Here is a 26,290-nt window from a genome sequence, read left to right as displayed (position 1 = left end):
GTTACCAGGAGAGCTGATGTTCTCCTGTCAAGCTCTAAAAAGAAATATGTTTTCTGATTCCTGGGTTGTTTATCCTGCTCAGATGTTCCAACCCAAGACAATCCATTGGTGCTGCCATATGGCCTTGGCCTGACAGATCTTGATCTACTGAAGACAATGAGGGCAGAAAAGCTGAGCTGGTGTAGATGAACAAAATTATTTCTTGCAGCAAATCACAAATAGGAATATAGAGATTACACAATCAGACTTGCTTAAATCAGGAGCTAGATTCCATCACCTTTCTTTACTGTAAATGTTGTAATTTTATCTATAACTATGAACTATCAGAAGATTTAAGACAAATTCCTACAGAGGAATCAGATACTAAAGACTTAAGGTCATTTGCATTTCATATAGGAGTTATGAGAGCTGTCTGCCAAGAGAGATATAAAAAAAAAAAAAAAGAGTCAAAACAGTGGAATAACAAATTATTTACTCACTGGTGAGCCATCACTCCATGTAAATCCACCATCAGAGTCCAAGGCACTTAAACCCATCCAGTAAGAGTAGTGAATATAACCTCTCTCTCTGAATGATTACAAATAGAATCAGACACAGCATGAAACAGAGAAGGGGAATTTAAGCATTACATTATTATCAGCACACTTAAAACTCCAAGTACAATTTAAGACAATCATATAAAATAATCATTCAATTGTCATGTGGGGAAAAACAGCCTGGCACAGCATGTGCCAGGAAGCAATGGAACACAGAACTTTATGGGAAAGATCACAAATCCCGAAAGTCCACAAAAAACTGAGTTAAATGAAAATATATTTAAATATCTTGGTTCCACTAAGTAGCTTAGGCATTCAAATTCAGACCTGCTTGCACTCATGGACTTGGTTTAAACATTTATACAAGCACATCAATAGGTCAGGCATTTCTTAGTCTTCCAATTTTCCCCCTTACTTAAGGTAGGAAACGAGCACAAAATATTCTTTTAGTCAAGAAGATTTTACCTACTGATCAGCTACTAATGAGGTAGAAAGATCTGTTTTATCTCTTTGAATTAATTTCAGTTAAAACAAATTTTGATGATACTTCTTTCAATTTTGTGTATGTTCCGGCAACTGTAGTGCATGGCACCACCTTCGCAGAGGTGTGTCAAGAAAATGTTTTGCTCACCTCTTTTTACCCAATTTTTTTCTGCCCCTTTTACACCATCTTTGTAAAGTAGAAACTGATCAGCAGAAATCCTTTATGTCTTTCAGACAGGCAATTTTCAAAATTTTTCCTCTTATATTTAAATGATGGACTTTGCAGATACTTACAGTCTAGATATCAGGTTTTGTTCTTCTTCACTGTGGATACATGCAAGATCTCCTCCAATGGTTCTGCAAAAATCTCTTGCTTCAAACCATGTTTGCATTTTTTCCCTTCCTCCCTGAAAAATCTACAGAAAGTGGGCAATTATTTTTTTTTATTACAGTATTACAGATATTTACAAACACAAATAGGGGCTTCTATCTTTCCTCTGATCTTTTGGTCTCGTTCTATTACTGATTATTTAATTGTTCAACCATTCAGCCTGTGGTTGTCTCTCAAATTTGATTATTGCTTTTCCTATCATCTCAGGGTTCCTGTGGCTCCAAACTTCAGTTCCATACACATATAGCTGTTTCCAACATTTCCCAGCCATACCACCTGAGGATGGCTGGAGATGTTACCACAGACTGTCTGTCAGGTAGGCAGGGTAAGATCCACTTTCCATGCATGAACAAAATATATTTTTATTTAAATGGCAAACATTTGTATTCAGAAATGAAGCACCTACTTTGAAGCAGAAGCTGCTCTGGGAAATAGACTGCCATCCTTCTGGACAAAACAGGAGAGGGGATGTTGTTGGAGGAGGAGGGGGGGGTGTGACTCCCTCCACCAGCTGCTTGCAGAGAAACGTGTTTGTTTCTTCGCAGTTCAAAATATCCCATAATCCAGCTGAACTTCCTGTTGCCATGGCCACACAGCCTGACTCCTCTCCTTCATAAAACACAAAGTTGTTAAATCTTATTAATGACTACTTCTTCTCAAAATATCTGCTGCTTGTTTAAGAGCAACCTACCTGTTCCCACTGTGTTTGGATACCAGTAGCTCACAATAGCTCATATGCATGTCTATTAAATCATTAAAAGATTTTTTTTAATCTAAGATCCTTTTATTTCATGCTAGGAGTTACTTAAAAAAAAACATCAAACAACAAAAACCTAATGATACTAATAGACTCTTGCAGTCCCAAGTGATCTTCTAGAAGGAGTTACCACAATCCCTGATCCATCCCTTTAGCACAAATAGACAGTAACATTATCCTTTCTGCTGCTTTATGTCAGAAGTGTTTCTAAACCACTCTGCAGCTTTCAAACCCTCACTTTGTCACTCCCCAGGGCAGGAACTCAATGACCTCCATGGAACTTACCAGGCATTCCCACATTCCAGTGAGTGAAGGTGACAGGATCTCCATTGGCCCACCTGAATGTCCCCTCTTCTTCCACATCTGAAAGACCAATCCAGAAGTATTTTTCTGGTTTGAATCCAGTTATGGAGGTCAGAAAAGCTTGTTCATATCTGTGAAGAGTAAGCACCAAACTGTTGTATCACATTTTACCAGAATTTGTTCATTTCTTCAAAAAGTTCATGTTAGCAAATCTGGTAAAGTTAAGGTGATTTGTCAATATGTATGAAATTAAGTAAGGGTAATTATCTTACTTCTTTATTTCTAATTATCATACAAAGAAACTTTTCTGTTGCATTTTGCTAATGTAAATTATGTCTAGAATTTAGGATGATTCTATTCACTTTTTATACCGTGCAATGAACACAAGCCAAACAATACTTAAGTTAATGTGTATATATTTCTCATTCCATATAAATAAGAGCTACGGTGTTTTACTGAGCATTATGATAAGGTCTAGATCTTTAAATATTGTTACTGTGGGGGAAAAATATTACTATTATTTTAAAATTCTTCCAGATCCAGCTGTTGCAAAGAAATAAATAAAAGTCTGAAAAGTTTGAATCCAAGAGAAATAAATAGTTCTGTATTTATCTGTTTATTTTTAGTTCAAAAACTTTTAAAACAATCTGTCAATCTGGGGTTGCTGTGCAGGTGACCCAGTTTTTTAATTCCCAGAGGCAACAACAGTGCAAGTGTGTAGTAGCAATATCCTGAGTGTTTGTACTGATGATCTAAAAGCCCCTGATGTATTATGCAATACTTCATCAGCTCTGCCTTAAGTTTTCATGGGAAAGAGTGGTGTTGCACTAGATACACATTATGAATAACTGCTAAGTAAGAAGAAATTTATTTTTCACGCTTCCAATCCTTGTTGCATGCATTAGGGGAGACAAGAATTACGTTTCCATACCTGTCTCTTACAGTAGCCAGGTAACCTTTGTTTTCTTCACAAACTTTTTTTGCATCTGAAAAAGTTGTTGGCAACTGCACCAAGGAATAACAGTAAAAGCCATGCTTCATCCAGCCCTGTCGGTGAAGAAGCAGAGATGTGCGGAGAGGCTGTCAGACTGTACGGTTTTGTGCACTTCCAAAAGCCATACTAGCACCACACCCAAGTCAAAACTGGTCTCAAAGGCCATGAAAGGAACCAAGAGGATAATGAGACATAGTTTTTTGTGACCATAACTTTGTGTGTCGTCTCTTGATACAGGACACACCAGGGATCTTTGCAAACAGTGAGCCATGGTTATGACTTGGGGCTGGCAGCCACAGTCACACCACTTTGCAGCTCCCTGTGTAAAGCTTGTTCTGCCTTCTCATTGCATAAGTAGCTGTTGCAAGAGTTCACAGCCTGCAAAACAGTCAGCTCAAATATACCTGATTCCTGTGGCAGATTGATAGAACTGAGGAGGCATGCAACCCTTGACATATGGGTTACACCCTGAAAAGATTGCTCTGCAGAGTGGCTAATATGGGTGCAGGGACCAGTTCTGCAGTAGGAGAGAGCTGAGTGAAGTACACTTGTAACAAATAAAAAAAAAAATAAGTCAATCTACATTTCAATTAAAGCTTCCCTAACAGTCTAAGAAGTGTCAAATGCATATGAAATTACCAGTTTCTAGGCTCCTCCAAGAACAGTCAAAATAATTTACTTCTAGCATAGTTATTATCATGGGAGTGAAAGCAATACACAGTCATCTTTTGCTGTTTTTGTTTTACACTTACATTCTGGCAGCCTGGGTAAGTAACTTCAGCTTCCCCTGGTTCTTCAGCCAAGGGTTTCCTTTTACAGATGTAGCCAAATTTCATTTCACAAGCACTGTCAGCCCAAGATCCATCCTAAATATTGTAAGAAGAAGCCACAAGGAGAAGTGAAAGCTAGAGACAATTCAGATCCAACAAGAATATCCATCCTCAGAAAGGGCCCCTCTGTCTTCCTGTGGCTCAGATTGTTTCAGCTCTCTTCCTTGCCTTGATTTTTTTTTCCAAAACTCCCAAATACACACAGTAAAGGGCTACATTTCCTCAGAGGTGTGAAAATGAGAGCTGTATCTATTAAAGATTGGGGAACTGATGAGAGCAGGAAAGAAACATTAGGTTCCTCTCTATTCTCAGCAGCATAGCATCTACTATATAGTTCATATAACCAGTTGACTATGACAGGGAAATGCTGGATAAACCAAACACAAAATATGAAAAAATGTCTTGTGTCTTTTTCCACAACATTACACTTTTTTTTATAGTGAGTAGAAAACAAAAGGAAATCTGGTTTTGGTCCTCCAAAGTAACTCTAAAATCCATATATTTTAGTAGTTTTAGAGAAAAAATGAGAAATTCCATGCTCCAAGAATCTATTCCTCCATGATCAGTCATGTTCCCTGTGGCTGATGAGTGATTTCAACCAATTTCATATGGGAATTGTCCCAGAGAAGATGAAATCTCCATGCAGTGCACTGCTTCTGGTGCATCACACAGCTTCCTAGATCTGGTCTCAAGTATCCCTCCACACTAAGATATCCTAAATTAAACCAAGTTCATAATTTTAAAAAATATTTTAAAACTAGAACTCCTTATTTTTATTTTATTTTCTGTTTATCATGAGTGTTCTCATTTTAAGAGGCAAAAGGACAGAAGAAAGTAGAGAGTGGGGAAGGGATTTTTACCTGTCCCTTCATCAGGATGCAATCTGCCTTATTCCAAGTGTGGGTGGGCTCTCCATGGTGCCATTTGGTATAAGTCACAGGTGTGCCATCACTCCATTCAAAGTACATTTGAACCCTGAAGTCATTTAGACCAATCCAAAGCTCGTCATCTGGCTCTAGGAACACCAAGTTAATTGTAGGTATGGATATATCTTATAATGGAATAATTACATCTCACACCTACTTTTGACTGAAGAACTTTTTTTTTTAAAAAAGACCATGATTACAATGATTAAATGAATAATAGTAACACTATAATCCCAGATTAAAAAAGAAATGATCTTCAGGAATACTCACTGTACCCAAGCTGTGACACCGTAAAACTGTACTCTTCGATGTTATGAATGCTCGCCAGCTCTCCATCTTCTTTTCTACAGGAAGACTGGGCTTCTTTCCATATTTTTGGTGTTCTATAAATTCTGTAGCAATGACCTGCATAGGGCACCCATTCCCTGGGGCATTTAAAATGCTTTGAATCACCTAAAAAAATTGCATCATTAATGAGAAGTTCTATTCAGTGTTTTATTTACATCAAAAAGAAAATTGCCTGTGCTGATATGAATTTGAGATATTGGGGCACATACTGGAAGAGGAGAGAAGTCAAAGTCTGAGGGTACTAAGGTTAAAAAACAAATTTTCCCTCCTATTTGTGCTTGGAGATCCCAAAAAACTATTTTACAGGATTAAGTAAACACTGAGTAATTTGGCATGCAAATGTACAGGGCACAAGTCCACATTAAATCCCTTTCAGTGAGACTCTGGGTACAGCCATATTTTACAGAAAAGGGCCTCTTTTCCTACTCAGAGACTTTGTCTTGGTGAATTTTGCAGCTTTTTATATTTTTTCTCTGGAAACTCCAGGTGCTCAGGAGCCAGTTGGAGCTCCTGAACAGCCCAAATCATGTATCAGAGAGTCCAGACACAACCACATTATATCAGAAACGTTATACCAGAAATTTTAGGTGCGCAGAAATGCTAAATGCTTTGTTCAACACTAATTTCTTGATATAAATTCAATATGGCCAGCCCACCTTCCATTGCTTGGAGAGCTCCCATGCTCTGCACTCACAAAGCAAACTGAAGAGGGGAGGATTTGTGTCCAGAATTGATGTGTGGTCAACTGCTTTGACTGATGCTCCCTGGACCCAGGCAAATTGCATTCCCCTGAGCAACATCCAGATGTGGTTTGAAAGTTAGCAGGGTCAGAAACCTTTCCAAGTGAACTGCCTAGATACATCCAGAAAGTACAGGATATGCATGTGTCGCGCATCCCCTGAGCTATATAATCTTATATACCCATATATATTAGGGGAGAGAGGTACTGTGATGTTAGTTGCATGTTGGGAATTCCCAGTTAAGCAACTGCACACCTATTTCCTCACATAGCTAAGACCTAGTCTGCCTCAAGTAAAAAGGGAATTCAACAGGGGGAAGGTTCCAGATACACAGTCTGATTTTTTCCCTTCAGAATAGAACAAAAAGAGTCACAGAGAGCAGGGGAGCATGAACTCCAGCTCACATCTTTTAGCAGGACATAGGTTTAGAGTATATACCAGAGCAGAGGATATTTATCAGTATTTCATGGTCTGGATAACATGGCTAAACACCTAATCCTGCCTTCTTTGGTACCCTGGGCTCTTTTCCAAACAATGAACAACATTTAGACATCATCTTTAAAATGAGCCAGAAAATTAAAGTCTTCTCAGTATTTTACCCAGGTCAACAAGTGTAAGCCTTTTTATTGACAATATATTGCCTTTTTCATATATGAAATATATAAAAATATATTTCATATATGTATATTGTATAACATTTCACAATATTTCTCACTGGCTGTAAAATTAGCCTTAGCTTTTGATCAGTGTACCTGAGGCGATGGTGGAAGAATCCAAGGAGGTGTTTTTCTTTTGGCAGATATATCCCAGTTTCCGATCACAGAGCTGGTTTTCCCATTTTCCATTCCTACCTTGGAAGGTCCCACATATTTTTCCAGATTCCACAGAGGGATTTCCTTTAAAAAAGAGCAACAGAATCCTTCTGTTAACAGTGAAACTTTTCACCTTTTCACAGGAGGGAATGTGCAAGGCCTTTGCAGCTGAAAAGCTACTGGGGTATTATTCTTCAGAGTGATAAATCTCAAGAGGTGTGAAAAGGGAGCATCACTGTGATGGGGAGGAGAGAGAAGGGGAGGAAATTTTGGCCCAGATGATCATCATTTAAGAAAAGTGCATTTACCTGGAGCCCAGTTGAGGTATCTGAAAGGACTTCCTCCAGTCCACTTCCAGCCACTGTCAAGTGTATTGTAGAGACCAATCCAGAGCTTTGCATTGATGCCTAGGTCACTAGTGAGCCCTGAATGGCCAAAAGAAACAGGTTATTAAATGCCTCTGATTTTTTAAAGTTATTAAATAAAATTGGAATAATATTTTAAAGTATAAGAGATATCTTTTTTGGTGTAAATTAGATTGTTTCCAGTATTTTAATATGGATTTTTGTGAGAAAGGATCAACTCTTTTAAGAATGTCACTGAGACCTATTTTTATGAGATAAATATAAGTATCCATGTATAAGTCTTGGATCTGACTTACATTTTAAACAGTACATTATGTTTTTAATATATATTTATGGTATTTTTAATAATAACTTACCTAATAAATACATTTCTTCACGAAGGTCTGTTATACTTAATAATTCTGCATCCTGCTGCTGGCAGCTTTTTCTTGCTTGATGCCATGTCAAAAGTGACTCTGAGTTTATCTGATAGCGTGTTTCTGTCACAGGATTTGTTTTCCAAAGGTTATTGTGGGTGATGTCTATAAAAGATGACACCAGCAATTTCACAAAATAATCATGTTTATTAACCCAGAAAATGCAATCTTTTCTGCAGACAAAAAAAAACTATATAACTGTGTGATTTGATAGTTTTTACATACCTTTTGCTTCAAATATACTTTGTCCATTCAGTATTAAAAATATTTCAATCACATAAGGAATTATTTATCCTTACAAATCTATTTTTCTACATTGACCCTTTATATTTTTATTATGTAACTCATCTACTTCTCTCACATTTCAGTCCACTCACTGATATATTCTACCTCTACAAGTATGTCTCTCTTCACCATGTAGAAGTTTTGGTCTCCACACCCATTTCTTACCTTCAGATCCCTCTTATGCTCTTCCAGACCACCCAATAGAGCAGAAATTACCATTTCCACACAATCATATGTGAAGTGGGGATGAAGGGGCAGGGAAGTACTGGATCATGGAAGGCACGTGAAGGTCACTGCCTGTGACCTGCACCCTTCCCTTCACTAGAGCCCTCCTGCTCTCTCCTCCACCCTATAATGCATCACAGTATCCTGATACATCTCACCTTCCTCATCCACTGCACTTTATTATGTCTTGAAACCCAGTTCTAGGGGTTTCCTCTTCCTTAATCCATCAGTCCCAGTCACAACCCTCAGATTACTCCCTGTAAGTGCCAGCCTTGGGGACACTGTTGGACAGAGAGAGTGAAGAGCAGATGCCTCATCTCCTTGTTGCATAGCTCACCAGTGAATTAGGAGAGCCAGAATTCCGCTTAGTCTTCTGTCCAGTTCTACTTCCACATCCCAAGAATATTTTGACCATGACAGTGGATGACACTTTTGCTTAACAGCTTTCCTGAGATTTTTATAACTAAATTACCTTTCAGTGGGCAGTTTCCAAACAACCGGTCTTTGTCAAAATCTGAAGAAGTTGCACACCAGAGAGAATTTGCATCATCCCTCCTAGGGATGCATTCAGCATACCATTTCCCCATGTGCTTAAAAGGGAACACACAGGGTGCACCGAAGGCATTTCCTCCCAGTGTATAGATATCTATGGAGAAAAGCAGAGAGCAATACTCAACAGTCAGCTGCCATCAGAGGGTCACCACAGCGACACTCATAGCCAGTTTTCTGGTGACAAAGCTGAGTCATGCCAGGCTCAACACACCAGTATTTTGTTACCCTGAAACTCTAAAAGGCTGTTGTGCCAGTCAGGTATGACTATGGAAACATATTCAGAACTAAGACTCTCAAGCACATAACTGGGCCTCAAACTAATTTCTGTTTAACTTTGTCATACCATTGCTTTCTAGACTCCTGTGTCAGAGGTCCCCATGACTCAGCTTTTCCCATGGCATACATACTTCTGTCCTTAGATAAGGAATTCATTCTCTTTTTATTTTTTTTTTTTTCCCTGCATGGTTGAAAAAACTTGGAAAGGAGGTATCAAAATATTTTTATTAGTCTTCATGAGAGGAAACTACATCTTAAATTTGCAAGGACTCTGCTAGGAAGTGACCCTTCCATCACTCTCCATTCTAATTTGCTGCTGTCTGTACAAAATTATGACAACTTCATTCCTGTGCAACAGCTGTAGTATACAACAAAAATTTATTCTACTGTTGAATTCCCAGCATACCACTGTCACAGCAGAAAGGAGATTGATTACTTGATTCTGAATGCCCCCTCTACATAGCTCAAGAGCTATAAAATTGTAGGAAAAGATTTTACTTTCTAGGGGTCTTTTTCCAGGATGATAAAACATTGCATCTAAACCATTATGCACCATTTTTCCTTTTGTTTTTTTCTACTTTTTGTTTTACTAGGCCTGGGAAACACTAGGTAAATAATGTTAAAGGTGTGTTCCACCTACCTAGATTAGAAATTCAGTTCTTAGAGATAATTAGTGGTCAAACCAAATAAAATCAATAATAAAAACTCCATATAACACAATCATCTCTTCTACAAATTGACCAGACATATTTTAAAACAGTCATGGATTTCCTTTGCTGTTGTACGAACAGAATTCCCATTCTTCCTTATGTGTACATCATGCACCTTTGTCATTTTATTCTATCACTTGAAAGAATTGGATTTTACAAGTTATGCAGAAATGTATACAGCTGTATTTGCTGAAAAGTATACAGATATATTCACTTTTCATTTCTACAAGCTATTTATAATTAGCTCTCTGCTGATGTCACTCTAAGAAAATGGTTGCTGCCTCTCAAGCAGGCTTTGTAGGTAGTGGCAGTCAAGTTACCAAGAAATACAGATGGAATCTCAGTACTCACCCTCATAGCGCTGAGAGCACACACTGGCTGCACTTCCATGGATTCTCCACCTGCTCCCTTTGCTGGATACTTTGGACAGCCTGATTTTCTTCCCCTTCCCCTTGCCATAGCTCAGAAATAAATCCTTGCCATGGGTTGCAAGTGTCTCATTTCTGCATTCCCACCACTGGAGTTCATTTGTCCTGTTGCAGGATTCCAATGTGACGGCAGCCTCGTCATCCTTGGCAAGCACTCCCAGGCACAGCTTGAGTGCCATGCTCAGCAGCTGCGTGGGAGAGACCCACCTGAACTTCTGAAATTCATCATGTTCATCACAAGTGGTAGTTATCACTGAGCTAGAGTTCTGAGCTTGGGCACAGAGCTTGTTGTCTTCATTATAGATTGAAAATATTCCCCTACCTATAAAATAAAATGATAATGCAAACATTTGAGGAGAGGTTTCTTAGGAGATAAAGTCAGTTAGTTGCTATATGACAGTCTGCTACCAAAAAAAACCCAAAACCAAAGCAAAAAAACAACCAACAAAAACCAAATCAAACAAAAAAAAACCACAAACAAACCACAAAATAGTATATATAGTTCATAAAGAAAGAAATCAAGGGAACTTAATCATTGGGCTGACTTCATTGATTGGTATGAAGGGTATCTATGAAAATATTCTTAAAGTGTAAAAACAGAAAGGCTGAAAATACATCTCTTTCAAGATAAATTTCTTTTCTTCATATCCCTCCTGAAACCACAGTGGTCTCAAAATACATGTCAAAAATGACCTTCATTACATTTCATCATTTCTTCAAAGTTCCACCAAATCATATTTAAATGGGCTTTAATTCTGCAAATAAAAGGACTTTTTTTGCTTCAGAGCTATTAAAAATCGTTTACATACTCAAATAATTTTTATATTTGGCCCAAAACAACTTTGTGGTTTTCAGCTCACCAAGAAAGTGGTGTATCTTTCATTTTAGGTTAATTATTTTGGAAATTTTTTAGCAGCTGTGCAAAAAGTCATTTCTTCACAAAGTTTTATTTGTAGGTTTCTCAGGAGGGAAGCCACAACTTGCAGCATCATCAGTTCCAAGCACAGTTAAACTAAGCCAATATCCTAAGAGCTATTAATAACTACATTTGTAAAATAGAAATGTGAGACACTAGACATCAGGGTTTTGTTTCTTAAGCTCAGCTTCAACAAAAAGCCTGCTCCAAATCTTCACTCTTTTTGCAGCTCAGCTTGCATTCCTTCTCTCCCTTCTAGGTGACAGGCAACATCACCCAACTCACTCAGCAATGCCATCGAGTTTAACCCAAGATTTCTTGCCAAGGCCAGAATACTGAACTAGGCCTTCATAACCCTCCCATCTCAAAGCTGGCAGGGAGTGGTTGAACACCCATTATTGGTGTTGTTGTTCTGAGGAGCTATAAACCAGAACAAGCCAGATATTATTTTCTGTGACAGAGCTCTCTGGCTGCAGTGGTTCTTGGGAAGGTTAGCTAGCTAACCCTAGGCTTGAGCTAGCTTGGTCTCACCCAAAAGCATGCACAGAAGAAATTGTGGATGGATTAGATCCTTATTGGTGCATTGGCTGGTCTCTGCTGCCATTCAAGCAATAGTACCGGATTTCCAGAGTTTTCCAGCTGGGAACTTGCGGTGGAAAAGATACAGTGTCATTCTTTTCTCCTCTCAGCAGTAGGAGGGAGTGAAATTTAAAGGACAAGGGGGATTTTAAGGTCCTTCCTAAAGGTTTCAGCTTGGAAACAAGTTTTCAATATGCACTGATCAGCGTGCTATGGTCCTATATGAGCTGCCAAGAAACTCAAAGCACACATCAGTTCCATGCATGCTGAGAGTTCACTGCTCTGTACTGAGCTATTCCAGCCTCCAATGGAGTAAAGTGAAATCAGCTTTTGCCTGCATTCAACTATCTCAAGAGCCAGCACCACCAAGAATATGGCCACATCTGTTGGCATATTCATTTAACTCTTATACCTCGTTGAAACCTGGGTTAAGGAGAGAGAATGGCTATGCAGATACCACCAAACTTCAGAGCTGAACAAAACATATTCAAATTATATGCTGTGACTAGATCTAAATTCACTGCCCACTAAGGGAGGTAACTAGAACACATGCTAAAGAACTTGAAAACCTCCACACTCAGCAGAGGACAAAGACTTACCAGACATTTGAAGAGTTGTACTAATGGAGAGAAGAAAAATCAGGGAGAGAGACATGTAGAGAGACATGGCAAATATTTCACTCCTTTCCTCCTTCACCTCGTATTGATACTAAAGACCAAATCAGTGCCTTGCAAGAAAACCCCACTGCACTGAAGTGGATTAACAAACCCTTTTTAAGACCCAACAGATACAGGGAAGTTCTGAGCTTCAAATAAGGAACTGTGTCATGTCACATGAGTAATTTTGAAATAATACATTAATGAGTAAACTTTGCTTTCTAAGCTAGTTTTTCTACTGTATAAAACATTGCCATGGAAATATAAGATCTAACAGGTAATATTTTAGTGTGGATTTTTAAGACATAACTCAGAATCATTCATTTTACCTAAAGATGAGATTACTGATTCACATGCAGAAATAAATGAAAGAAGTAAAAAAGAGAAAGATTTGTCTGTAACAATACATGATGAAAAAAGCCAGAGTGCAGTGCAATATTGTGAAAAATCTGCTGGGACACCACACATATCAAGTAACTATGACCTTGGAATCAGAGAGAACCAGAATTTTCCATGACTGAAATTCCACAGAAAAGAAAAAAAAGCTGTAGAAAGTCAGATCTGTGTTCTTCAGGAGACACCTATTCTTTCTTTTGCTCCATTCTTGACTATATGCAGGAGTAATTACCCAACTGACAGCAACAGCTGAAGAAATTTGGGAAAGAAAACATACAATTCTGGGAAGAAGAGAACCTGTAACTGGATTTTCAATTATTGCTAGTGAGGAAAACTAAACTTATGAGGAATACTGCCTCATTTTTCATCCCACTAGTCTGTGAAAGTTGTACACCTTTTAAAGTTGTGCACCTTGTAAAGTATACACCCTACAGGCATTCTGAAAAAAAATCTGATGTTTACTTTGATAAAGTTTTCTCCATGATAGTTTAAAGAGCTCAAAAAACGTAGACCACAGGGAGGGGAAAAGGGACTCTGATGGAAGCTTTACATAAATTTTGGCATGTGGACTTTGAAAAATTGTATTTCCCATACCTCAGGTGAGTCTGGTGCGGGATACCTTCCCCAATATTGCATCTGCAGCAAAATTGCTGCTGTTGCAGGTAGTGAAAACCCTGGACACCCACTTGAAGATGTGGGATTCTGCTTCTATAACTCTGATTCAGATGAGATTAATGACCCACTAGGTCTGAAAATGCATGCAGAGAATTAGAGTAGAACAAAGCCACAACAGTGAGGGAGAGCGGTGGTAGCTCAAGGCCAGCAGACACAGCTAGAGCAAAGTCATGCAGGAAAGGGAGCCTGAAAGGATACTGAGACCTGCAGAAAATGGAAGAAATGAGGGCTGCTCTAAAAAGCAGTAAATAACTCAGTAAGTTATCATCCATATGTAAGGATGGCTGCACAGAGTCTGGAGTCAAGCATTCTGGTACTCCCCAACACCAGAGTGCTTGAACATGCAACCTCAATTTTCCAACTTTCCTTCCTTCCTTGTTCAGGAGCAAGACAAATGTATCTTGTGGTTCTGCTGTATAAAACATCTCAGAATATCCAAATCTACCAGGAGGCAACAAGGACAATCACAACAGAGAAAAAGGAAGTGGTTCTGTTCTGAACAAAGATCAGTGATTGGTGAGAGACTGGCATTGATAACTGTTGAGAGGCTGAAAAAGAGTAAAGCATACTAAAGTCAGCTTTACCTCAGTGTTTGTGTTTGTCTGAGCAGATTGCATCACAGCCCACAAAGAAAACCAGAGGGCTGCGAAGATGTGCCCCAGGATCTGCCATTTGACAAGGCACAGCCTGACATTTTAAAAGTGGCGAGGAACAAAAGCTGCTGGGGTTTGTGTGGAGTCAGCATTGTTCCTTTGGCAATCTCTGCTCTCAGGCAGGAAGTTACACTCACAGTGTGCAGATTCACCACCTTTCTTCTGAAGTCCAAACTTTTTCAGAGAAAAGGGGAAACGAGAATTAAACACAAGGGTATCAAGAAACATTGCAATGTGAAGAGATAAAACCTTACACACTACTGAATATTGCCATCAAGTCTTTGCTCAGGTGCCCACAGAAATGGATGGGTGAGGCCATCTGGGTTCAAATGGATGCTTCCCTACATTCATTTTCACAAAAACTACTTCTATTAAAATATGAAAGTAATTTTACCATCATTTAGCCTGCTATAACTTGATAAAATATTTCAGTCCAGAATCCCCACACACAGGACAATCACAGTTTCCAAGCTATAAACATTTATTTATTTCAAGAAAACATACTCTAAACCTCATTAGGAACATTCTAGTCTGGAAAAAAAAAAAGTGAACAACCTTTCCATTTTGCTATTTTCATGCTACAATAATTAATGATTTCTTTCCTTTAAATTTTGTAAACCACCTGATCAAATACAAAAAAATCTTGCAGCATCAGAGGATTATAGTTATAAACTATTAGGGATCAGCTAAAACATTTATTTGCTTTTCATACATTTATTCCCTTGTTCATTCTATTCATCATCTTGTTTTTCATGGAGTTATTTTCCTTGTTTTTACAGCAAGTATATTTCAGAAAAGCAAGAACCCATTTCCCTCTGTGAATATATATATATATATATATATATATGTATGCAAAATACAGCCTAAGACCTCCCCTAAGTAGTGTCATCTACGTGGGGATCACAAGAGCAACAATTTGGTTCTAAGGCACCTGACTAACCCAAATATGAATACCAGTCAGTAGTAGAAAATGGTTGAAAGATTTGGTGAAGGATCAGAATACATAAAATATAAAAATAGAGTGTGTCCATATGAACATGACTCATTTCCAATAAGACACATTTCTTTTTTCCATTCAAATAGGGAAGCATATTTTACCTCTCTTCCTAGGTAAAAGCTTTCCATTTGACCTTATATTAGTTAAATATTTTTTAAAGTGTTCAAGCTTGCTTGTTTCTCTACCTTCTACTTAAAAACTTCTGTTAGAGTTTGTGTATAAAGTATCAGTGCTCATCTTCTGCTTATGACATGGAACTGTAATGATTTCCTGTGCTTTAAATGCTACTCTTTCTATATTAATCTTTTTAATGAGAAATTTGCTTCAATTCTATTGTCTTGAAATTGGAGGTACTGTAATCCTTGCATCTTCAAGTTCCACCTCTTCTGAAAATCTTTCAAGTCTTTTTCTAAAATCTTTCTAAAATGAGCAGGATAAGTAGCACAATCTCCACAGTAGGGCTTCTTATTTAGAACCTTTTCTAATATTTTCTGTACCTGTTTGGACAGGAGAGCAGAACTGACACAGCATTTCACAGAAGCACCTACATCTACTGCCAGCTATTAAGTAGCATGACATTTTTAATTCTCTTCAACTCAGAGATGATGCTGGATTTCAGGAAAAGTAAATGGATGAATGAGCTCAGAATTATCCAGGCTCCAGCAGCTGGATTCCCTCCCTGACACTTTTTAGTGATGTACTTTTCTAAGCATGGCAAGGAACCAGAAGCCAGACATCCCCTCTATTTTTATCTTCTTTGCAGCCATACCTTTGCATATGTGCATAGGAATAAAGGTTATCTGGAAGAACAACTCAGTGTACAGATACCATTTTAAGATTGTGCAGGGCCCAGAAGTGGACTGAGCTTGTTTTTGGTGAGACTGCACCTGTTCATTGTTTGCTCAGCAGCCAGCACAGTGAGGCTGGGATTCCAGTCAGGCTCTCTTGGCCTTTCATTGCCTGTTTCACATAAATTTCTACCTGGCACCACTCCTCCATATAACTGAAACAACATGACCCTTAGTATCATTACTCAGTCAGTCAGAGCTTTCTGTCACAAGCCACATCAGACGGCATAAAAATCCATTAAAGATACTGATTCTTGAAAAAACATGCTTAAACAACTGTGCATTAAAAATGGAAACAGCAGTAGGAACAGAACAAGGAAATAGCTGGGAGAAAGAGAGCAGAGCCAGAGAAAAGCAGTCCCAGGACAAATTTTCCCATTTTACCTACATGTGTATGTAATTTAAAATTTTTACTACATCCCTCATCTCACACTTTTGTTTTGCCTTTAAGCAGATAATCCTGGGACAGATTCAGGAAAACATGGTTAATACAATTCTTGATTGCAACTTTTGCTGGAAAGTCTCCCCAGTGGTATCAACTCCTCTTTCACTTTATCATGTTACAGTGTCTTATATAGATGAGACTATAAAATGCAAACCTATTTTAAAAATCCAAGATAGTTATTTTTTATTTCACAGAGCAAAATCTGAAACCACAAAATCAATCCTTGCAAACTTTTGTATGCAAGTGAGGAATCATGCATGATTTATATTTTACAGGATCTAAAAAACTAGGAATATAAACTCCTTGGGGAATATAAGATGTCCATAAATAGTAGTTGATTTAACTATTTTAGAAAGTAAATAAAATCAGTAGCAACTATTACATTGGTGAAGTTAAATTGTTCTTTACTTGCAGCACACATCCCACAAACTTATTCTACTTACTGCGAAGCTGTAGAGAGCAGTACCAATATGTGATCACCACAACAGCTGTGCAGAAACCTTCTGCTCCTAGAAACCCTCAGAACCTGCACAGGCAATTTTCCTCCCTCCCCTCAGTAACTGTTGCCTGATAAGAAGGAAGTCTTGCCATGATCCTCATCATCTCTCACCAACAAACCCACTTGTGGCCAGCCAAAACTGGCAGCTAATATCAACCACACTTTTCCACTCCAGAGATCTGCCTCCAGATTTTACCTGATTAAATCCTAGAATACATAAACTACAAGTACTACATTCTTGGTTTTCTGTGTTTATGAAGTTGTAGGAAATGAAATATCATAAAGTCTTTTTCCCCACATGGTTCAAAGGGGAAATGTGCCCAAATACAGACTTATCCTGTAGTGACTATGCCTGTATTTAAGTTCATGGGAATACTTGAACGATGGTAGAAGATGTTTACTGAATAGCTTTGAGTATCTGTTCAATAGCATGGTTTGAAATAAATCTGATGCAGAAATGTCAAATCTTGTGTGCCTTCCTCAAGTGGATCTATCTACATTCTACTTTCTTTATTTTATCCATTTTTATTGTTCCATTTAACAATTAGTCAACACTATCACTTTTCTTAAGGCCCACATTCACCCGTGTGATCATCAAATCCTGAGATCTGAAATCTTTCACCTTATGTAATGACTACAAAAGAAAGTAACTGCAGTGTATGACATTACACACACACAGAAACAGGCTGTTACAGTAATTGCACATAGGAAAATACCTTTGGCTTCATTCTAATTGCATAATTTTAATAAAACAAGGCACATTTTATTTTATTACATTACATTTTATATTACATATTACATTACATTTTCTTTTGTTACGTTACAGTGTTGCATGTTCATTCTGCTCTATGTTGGTCACAAGATCCTTTGTGTCACTAATTCCAGGAACTGCATCACCATTAAAATACAAATTATTCTCAAAGCTGTCATTTGTTGGCAAGCAATTCTTTCTTCTTTTGTAGAAAAGATATCCTGCAAGACCACTTCCAACTAGGATGATGACACCAACAACAACTATAACTCCCGTTTTGCTGTGGTTTAGGGTAGAAGCCTTCTCATCTTTTTTCATTGCTGAAAACAAATAGGAAGAAATCAAGAGAATGCTACATACTCTTTATCTGATTACTGGAAACAAGTTCTTTAGAGTGCATGATCTCTTAAGAAAAAGGGGTTGATTTGTTTCAATGTAATGAGAAGAAAAGGTAGCAACATAAAATAGCTTGATTTTAAATCACTATTATTGCATGCTATATCACAAATAATTTTTTTTTAAATTTTCATTTGGAAATGCACCTTAATAGGGTATATCGTGTACTCCTAGGAAACAGGTACAGTACACGGGCATATCAGAAAATTTAAGAGACATAATACAGAATAGAATATTTTTTGTTTATGATCTTATATGGGACTAATTTTTTCAACTTGAAAGACAAGATTCTTACCCATTGTAGGTATTCCTGGTGGCATTTCAGACGCTGGTGGCATTTCAGTTGCTGGAACTTGAAAACAATAAAAAAGAACTTTATTTTTTTGTATTATTATTTATTTCTACATTATTTAGTATTTATTTCTATATTTTGGAACATACTGAAAATCATGCTCAGATAAGTATATGGTAATACAAACCACTGAATGCTGGAAACACTTGAGTTTAGTTCATATAAAATTATACACGCTTAAGGCATACCACAATGGTCTAACATGTCCTGGTCTCATATGTAGTTATTTACATAAACTAGCAAAAAAGAAGGAATATCAAAAAGCTCCATGAAGATTGATGCAGACATCAGAATGAAACCAAAAGAAAATCTATACATCATCTTGAGGATAGACATGGTCAAACATAATCCTCAATATAATTAAAAAATCTTGTAGTACTTGTTATATAAACATAGAAAGTGTAATAAATTTGGCTTGCCCAGAGACTTTGATGGCTTACCTGCGTAGACACTTGAAATCACTCATCAACTTCACAGTGTCCTAGCAGGTATCACATCTGAATTAAAGATTTGCAGTTCATTTAAATTTTAACATCTGGACCATGAAATCTGGCTTGCTGGATAAATGGGCCATCATTTAAGAGGAAGGTCTTTATTTTGCCATGTGGATATAAAGTTTATTACTAAATCTTGAATCAATGCATCATGTTCTATTCTGAAAAAGGTGAGCTCAGGAATTTAAATTCTTTTTACCAGTTCCCACTTACATCTTTTCCATAGTGCTGCCCACTGATAGAAGAGAGGGTGTGGGCACCACTGTGCAACAACCTCTGAACACCAGGAAATGCTTTTTCACTGTGAGGGTGACTGAGCACTGGAAAAGGCTGCCCAGAGAGGTTGTAAATCATTGTCACCACAGGCCCTTTTAAGAAGTCCCTCTCCAGCTGTCTCGTGAGCCCCTGTTAGGTGCTCTAAGGTCTCCCCAGAGACTTCTCCAGGCTGAGCACCTCATCACTTATGAAATAAAGTTAGATACTTTATGGTATAGACCTGCTACAGAACTCTCAAATTACAATGGTAAAAATTAGCTCAGTAAATGAAACAGATCTATGGGAAGACTTCAGTCATGTTTCTGTGTTTCAGCCTCTTCAGAAAACAACAAACACAACCAGCAATAGCCAGTGCAGCTCGGTAAAACCATGCCTCTAATGCTGCATTTATTGCTCTTTAACAATCTTTGTTGCTATTTAACAGTTTGTTTAAATTCTGCACATGGAACATTGCCACAGTTCTGAAAAACCATGCCAAGAAAAGGTGCATTTCTATGACAATGTAGGACTAGATTGTGTCCTGTTTCAGGGTGAGTGATTATATAAACCTTGCATTGACACTGGAATTAGGTTGAATCTGTGGCATTCCAGATCAGTAGGCTAGACTGGCTGAAGCTAATCCCAGAAAAAAGTAACTAACTTTCATCTGCTTCAGCTCTTTGCAGTGGCTCAGCATCAAAATAGGTGAATGCCAGTAGAAGGACAAATATTTTAATTTAATGGTCAAAAAGAAACAGTGGCAATTTATTTTAACATTTGGTACCCATATCTAAAAATTTTTGTCAATGACAATGCAAAAAAGACAGATAAATGGACTCTGAAAGGGTGGATATACTGAGATTTTGCAGTATTTCCTGTAGAAGATACAGTCATCGTTACAAGCATTGGAGTAAGTAAGAATGATTTTGCATGAGAACAAATTTACAGAAAGGATAGCAGAATTTTTCTCATTTCCAGTATTGTAGAGGAAGTGGGTATATTGCAGCTACGCATTTCAACCTTCTTAGGAAGCATAAGTAAGAGACTTTGGTATTGCAGGATATGCTGAAAGAAATTATTATGATGACTTTTAGGAATACATATGCACTAGATGCCCCTACTGCCAAATTTGCACATTCAGTTATTTCAGGACACCTTCAGTTTAGCACATTCAAACTATGCTATTTGCTTTGCTTTTCATTCACTCATCTTTTCACAACAGGACACAGAGACAAAAGATCCCAAGCTGTTAAATAATTCACACTTCAAAAATACTCAATTCATAGAAACACTATGTTCAGAAAACATGTGCACATGAGACTGGCAGAGGGAAATAAACAATTCCTACTCCAGGGGCAGAGCAGAGGGGATACCCTGAGAAATATGTTTGCATATAGTGAAGACAGATTTGTGTTTGCAAGGCATGGTCCTTACATTGTGATTTCTCAACAACTGTCGATAGAAAACATCCAAACTTTTTAAGTGTGTATGCTGGATACAGTTAAGATATGAACATAGTCTTTTAAAAGCAATTCTTGAGAGACTTGACTGCTGTCCAGAACTACTTTCTGATAAGTCATTCTATCTTTTTGTTGGCATGGAAATGTGCATCCTTGGGCATTTATAAAATCTCAGAACATCCAGCTGAAATGCATTGTGTGTAATGACCCTCTACTAATAGTAGCATGCAGAGAGCATAATCCATGCATAAAACTAATTCATAAATGCAGCACTTACTTTTTGGCTTTTTACAAATATATCCTTTGTAGGAAGAGCAATAGAAATTATTCCAATACCCAGAGTCTGCATACATTTCAACACAGTGCTCATTTTGTTGAGAAGAAGGTTCTCCTACATTCCAGTTGACAAAATTCACTGCAGTGTTGTCTAGCCACAACCATTGTCCTAATTGAAAAAACATTGAATACGGAAAAAAATATAGTATTAATTTCCATACTGACACCTTCACATGCTCCATATTTATTGCCTTTGTGAGAAAATTATTTGTCACCACTTTTGGAGGCAGACCACTAAACTGTTTACTTCTGACATACGTTGCCCCTAAGCTTTTATGCAAATGATACAATATCAATTATTGGAAAACAGCAGACAAATCTGGCTTATGGTGTTGCAAAGGCAAGACAGTTCCAAGAAGAATCCTCCACAAGTCATAGCAATGGTGCAGTGTCAATTAATTATTTCCATTTATAGAAATAAGTGATGTTAAAATATAACATAGCTTCACTAGAATTATTCACTTCTTTATTTCAATCATTTGTGGGAAGGTTTTGTGTTACTCTTTTCAAAGCCCACATTGAAGTCTTTCTAGGTCCAATTTTATTCCATTTGTTTTCCAGTGTCTGCTCATTTCCACAAACTTTATACAGACAATTTTCCTTTTTATAGGTCTCCTTCCAAAATCTTGTGATCACTGTTGCTCAGCTATGCTTGGGACTTTCTGCTTCTTCCTTCCGGTTCCTTTTTTCTTTCTTTCTTTTAATAGTGCTATTTATTTAGAATAAATGTACTCCTTGTGACTGCAAGTTGTACTCAAGCAGATTCTTAGACTCAGCATGAAAACTGTATTTTGATTTCTTATAAAAATATATTTTTATATTTCTTATAAAATATATTTTGCATTTGTTTTGGTTTTGATTTTTTTTTTTTTTATAATTCCTGACACTCTTCATGTGAGGACTTTGAAACTGAATACAATCTGGTTACATATATAAAGGTATGAAATTTAGCTATAGTTATGCTGAAGTTGCCATAATCACTAACTAGAGCTGTAATGAAGAGCTGAAGAACTCTTGTCTATGATCACCGTAAGAAGTGTGCTACACTGCTCTAGAACCACTTTAAGAAATATTTTTGTGTCTATTGACCACAAGAGTAAACCTCAGTATTCTCTATGTGTCATGCATATCAATGACTACTCTCAAACTCTTTCCATTGCCAAAAATTTTCACTATTTTAGGCCAAGATTCAAGCAATGTAATTAAAAAGTTGTCGTATCCCTAAGAAGTTTCTCATTCAAGTGCTTGGGTAGGCAATTGTAAAAATAATCTTCCAAAACTCAAGAAAACCCACCACAAGTCACCTGAACTATTTTGCAACCCTGTCACTGACTGTTATATCAGCATTTTTTTGCCTGAACAGTACAAGGCTGTGCTTTTTCTATCTAATAGCTATTAGAATATCTAATTGAATACTAATTGCTTTAATGTGAAGTCAACAATCATCAAATTTAGGATTTAATTAAAGCATCCTGTTGCCTATTCCATCTTGCTTTATCTTCCTTATTACAGAAGTATAATGTGAAATTTTCAACACTCATGTAAAATAGCTTGTGGTAATTATTCACTAAAAAAAAGACACTAAAAGTTGAGAAAGTACCATCCACATTTCTGTACATTCCTGTCCAAAATGTTGATGTTTTCCCTTCAAGTGGTTCAAGGTTGTAGGTCAAAAAGTTGGCTTCAGCTGGGTCTTCAATCGAGACCAGAGTGGCACCTGGAAGACACAGGGGAAGAAAAATCCCTTAGAGATGTTTCACAGTGGAAATCATTCCCACTGTCCTGTCAACAAACTACTTCATGAGAACCCAGGAACAAACCTGAGTGTCAGAGAAGAGAGGGAGAATCCTCTCACCCAGTACCAGAGGTCGACATTTGCCATGGGTTTCATTGTTAGGTTTTTGTTGGCCACATGTCAATATACTTCCAGTGAAGATAAAGCTATAAACAGTTCTGCTGGAGAGTGAATGAGATCTCTGCATAATCCAGTGGGAGACCAGACACCAGACACCTTGCCACCAATGCTATAAACAACAGTGCTACAGACACGTGAAGTCCAGCATAGCCAATCTTCATCCCTTTCCCAAAGAAGGAAGTTGAGAAAATGAAACTGCACAGCAGCTCTAGTTCAGTCATTTATTATCCAGACTAAAGAGCTGTAATTTTCAGTCCCATGGCATAAAACTGCAATAATCAAGTGGGAAATTAGATCAAGAACACAAAATATACAGATTCAATTAAAATAAGCTTTAGTGACTGCTATGGATGAAACTGTTTATCTCCTATCAGGGTCAAAGTACAAGTTTTCCACTTTCATGTTCTTCAGGCCTCAAAGCTCCCCTCATGCCTGGTCCCACATGCATGAGACACAGTGTGGGCCATATGCAGACAGAGGTTTTCCATCACCTCCCAAATTAAGGCAATAATTGGATGCAACTGCCTTGTCCAACTCTTGGACCATCATTGAAATCACAAAAACACATAGCACATGTTCAGCTTCCCACGGTCAGTAAAACGAGTCAGGAACATGTGCTCATAAAGTAGGATACTCACCTAGTCGAAGACATTCTAAAGATGCCTGGGCCCAGTTTCTTGAAGATGAAGATTCAATGTAGTAGCAATGTCCTCGGAAAGGGATCCAAGACCTGTGTCCTTCTGATTCAGGACACTTTCCTGGAAGCTGAGGGGGATCAGTGGGAGCTTGAACTGATTAAAAATAGTTTAAAAAAAAATGTGACTACTCACTTATATTCACTGCCTTTTGATTTTTGAGGTTTTTGATATTACAAGTTTATTCAATAGCAGAATAAACAGCAGATTAATGTGAGTCTAAACTTTGCAAAATTTATCTAACAATATTGATATAAAGTGACAGCTATTCACAGTCACGTTAGCTCTTTCTTACTATGTGTTTGCCTTAATTTTGAAGTACCCCTATTCAACCTAAGTAAATTCTAAAGGCTTCATCTATTTAGCTCTTGAAATAAGCCCCAGCATCTCTAATGAGATATTGATTGCAATTGCAATGGTCAGATTCAAATTCTTACCATCAGACTTTTTGCAAACAGAGAAGTAGCTTTCATTGCAGAATCCTGTCCTCCAGACTCCAGTAATGTCAAGATAGACACAGCCTATTTTTTGCTTTGGCTCCCCTTTAGCCCATTTCATGTACTTCATTTTCCAGTTATCAATCCATTCATAATGCCCATTGGTCTGAGGAAAAAACATCAACCAGAATGATGAAATTCCATCAATCTACTCTGTCTATATAGTATTTCATGCTTATAGGCTTGGGGCTTTTCTTAACAAATACAAGCATCTCAAACTTTGAAATTTTTGTTGTGACACACAGTTGTTTATTGAGAAATACAGCAGGGCAACAAGTACTTTTCAGCAGAAGGAAATGCCAAGTGTCATGGAGTTAATGTTGAACTTAACAATAACATTAATTTGGGACTAATAATATTTTCATTTAAAATAATTTTTGTGAGTGAAATTCTGATGACTAATTTTTGCACTAGCTGTTTCCCCAGAAGTTTCAAGACACAGATTATTTTAAGTTGAAATACATTTAAAAGTGTAATAATTTCCCACCAAAGCTGATTTAACTCAGGGATTCATCCTGGTGATTAATGTTAGAGGCATATTTTGATTTTTGGGAATCAAAAATGTTGATTTATGTGTATCACAAAAATGTGATATGTGAACATGTGTTATGTTCATATATTTGGGGTTATTTCATTTGCTCAGCCCAATGGAGTGTGTTGGATGAGGGTCTGTTCTGAAAGAAAAAAACACTGTATTTAAATATGCAGAAAGTATTAAAATACCAAACAACTGAGAAGGGGGACACAAACAAAATTAGACTACATAAACTAATTATTTTGCTAACTATCCTCAAAAATGTTAAAATATTCATAGTTATAGCACTTTCTTATATTTCTCAAAATTGAGTATCATTATTAAAATAAATGTTTTCCTCTATAAATTCTAAAATATGATGATTTCATGTCACATATTTATCATATTTATACCTGATATATATAAAGAGATATTCCAAGATGTTAGCCTAATATGCCTTATTTGGAAGTGCACAGGGATATAATAGAAAAAGTGTGAAAAGCACGTGCAATATATACAATTTAATCAGATTAACAGAAAAAGATGAATTCCTCTGACAGCACAAAGAAGTATTAAGGTCCAAGATATAAACAAATAAGCTAAAGTAAAGAGAGATGATAAGACTTTTCAGTTCCTGATTTGCCCATGAGAGAAGCAGCATCATGTTCAATCAGATTAACATTCTTACCACATTACTGTTAAGACCAATCCACACAGGCACTCCATACTTTAATATCTTCAGCCACAGGAATGAGTGACTGTAGGGGTCTAAGACACTGGAAAGGTCAAACTGATTTTGTTTGCAGTTTTTCCGTGCATCCTCCCATGTCATTTTGGTATGGATGAACAAGTAACTACTATTCCCATAATGGATAATGTTGGATGGGGATGAAGTTGTAGAAGGCAGAAATTCAGCATCTGTAAAATAAAAGATGAAAAAAGACCCATATACTTCCTCAAAAGGGGGGGGTATGATTTCACTGTGGTTATAAATAGAACTAAACAAAAGTCTTCCTTCTTTATTTCATATTCCCTGATTTATAATAAGCATGGGTTAAATGCACTATTCTTTAACCCAGCATCAGTAGTAAAATTCAATTACGAAACTGCAGAAAGGAAAAGAGCTGCTTAAAGCAACCTCTGACGAAGAGTAAAGGAGCATTCTGTATAATCATCAAGGATAGTACTATTGAAATTAGGACTAGGTCGTAACTTTAGTCATAAATTTTTTCATCTAATGAAATGGTTTGCAGAAACTTCAGTTTTTCAAGGATATTTTCCCGAGAAATAAAATGTTCACAGCCAACCAGGCCTTAAAAATTACTCAGATACTTAAACAGATGTTAGATTTAAATATTATAATCTCTTTTTTTGGAGGCAATTTTGTTCAAGTTCAGTGCAGATCAGTTACCGTCTCACTCCAGACAGTTCATGCTGTATGTACAAACCAATATTTTCCACAACATGTTTTGAAAGTCAATGTGCTCAGAAAATTAAAAAAACTATGGAACAAATGTCATATCAAGGGTCATACTAGACACAAAGATGCAGATACAAATTCCAGCTCAGGAAAATAGCAACACA

General features: G+C 37.2%; 2 protein-coding genes across 2 annotated transcripts in view; both read right to left on the bottom strand.

Moving 5' to 3' along the window:
• LOC102107034 (macrophage mannose receptor 1-like) overlaps positions 1-12,665 on the bottom strand; it is a 31,848-nt gene extending 19,183 nt beyond the window's left edge. Inside the window, exons 1-14 of the mRNA XM_014248454.2 lie at positions 12,472-12,665; positions 10,301-10,699; positions 8,884-9,057; positions 7,842-8,006; positions 7,429-7,545; positions 7,061-7,204; positions 5,491-5,673; positions 5,155-5,309; positions 4,217-4,330; positions 3,402-3,517; positions 2,453-2,601; positions 1,817-2,019; positions 1,314-1,435; positions 480-567 (exon numbers count right to left, since the gene is read on the bottom strand). Coding sequence (XP_014103929.1) covers positions 480-567; positions 1,314-1,435; positions 1,817-2,019; positions 2,453-2,601; positions 3,402-3,517; positions 4,217-4,330; positions 5,155-5,309; positions 5,491-5,673; positions 7,061-7,204; positions 7,429-7,545; positions 7,842-8,006; positions 8,884-9,057; positions 10,301-10,699; positions 12,472-12,538 — 2,196 coding nt within the window. The 5' untranslated portion in view covers positions 12,539-12,665. The remainder of the gene's footprint in view (positions 1-479; positions 568-1,313; positions 1,436-1,816; positions 2,020-2,452; positions 2,602-3,401; positions 3,518-4,216; positions 4,331-5,154; positions 5,310-5,490; positions 5,674-7,060; positions 7,205-7,428; positions 7,546-7,841; positions 8,007-8,883; positions 9,058-10,300; positions 10,700-12,471) is intronic.
• A 2,050-nt stretch (positions 12,666-14,715) lies between these two features.
• The window catches only part of LOC102107218 (macrophage mannose receptor 1), a 55,221-nt gene continuing 43,646 nt past the window's right edge, over positions 14,716-26,290 (bottom strand). Inside the window, exons 24-30 of the mRNA XM_005518759.3 lie at positions 25,395-25,624; positions 24,133-24,298; positions 23,639-23,791; positions 22,686-22,802; positions 21,027-21,194; positions 18,484-18,540; positions 14,716-18,112 (exon numbers count right to left, since the gene is read on the bottom strand). Of these exons, the coding sequence (XP_005518816.2) occupies positions 17,862-18,112; positions 18,484-18,540; positions 21,027-21,194; positions 22,686-22,802; positions 23,639-23,791; positions 24,133-24,298; positions 25,395-25,624 (1,142 nt within the window). The 3' untranslated portion in view covers positions 14,716-17,861. The remainder of the gene's footprint in view (positions 18,113-18,483; positions 18,541-21,026; positions 21,195-22,685; positions 22,803-23,638; positions 23,792-24,132; positions 24,299-25,394; positions 25,625-26,290) is intronic.

The sequence above is a fragment of the Pseudopodoces humilis genome, chromosome 1, assembly GCF_049639895.1.
Source record: "Pseudopodoces humilis isolate 2021_Gansu_Grassland_sample_001 chromosome 1, ASM4963989v1, whole genome shotgun sequence".
Lineage (NCBI taxonomy): Eukaryota > Metazoa > Chordata > Aves > Passeriformes > Paridae > Pseudopodoces > Pseudopodoces humilis.
The sequence above is the reverse complement of the archived record's forward strand: the minus strand, read 5'-3'. Positions and strand labels throughout refer to the sequence as shown.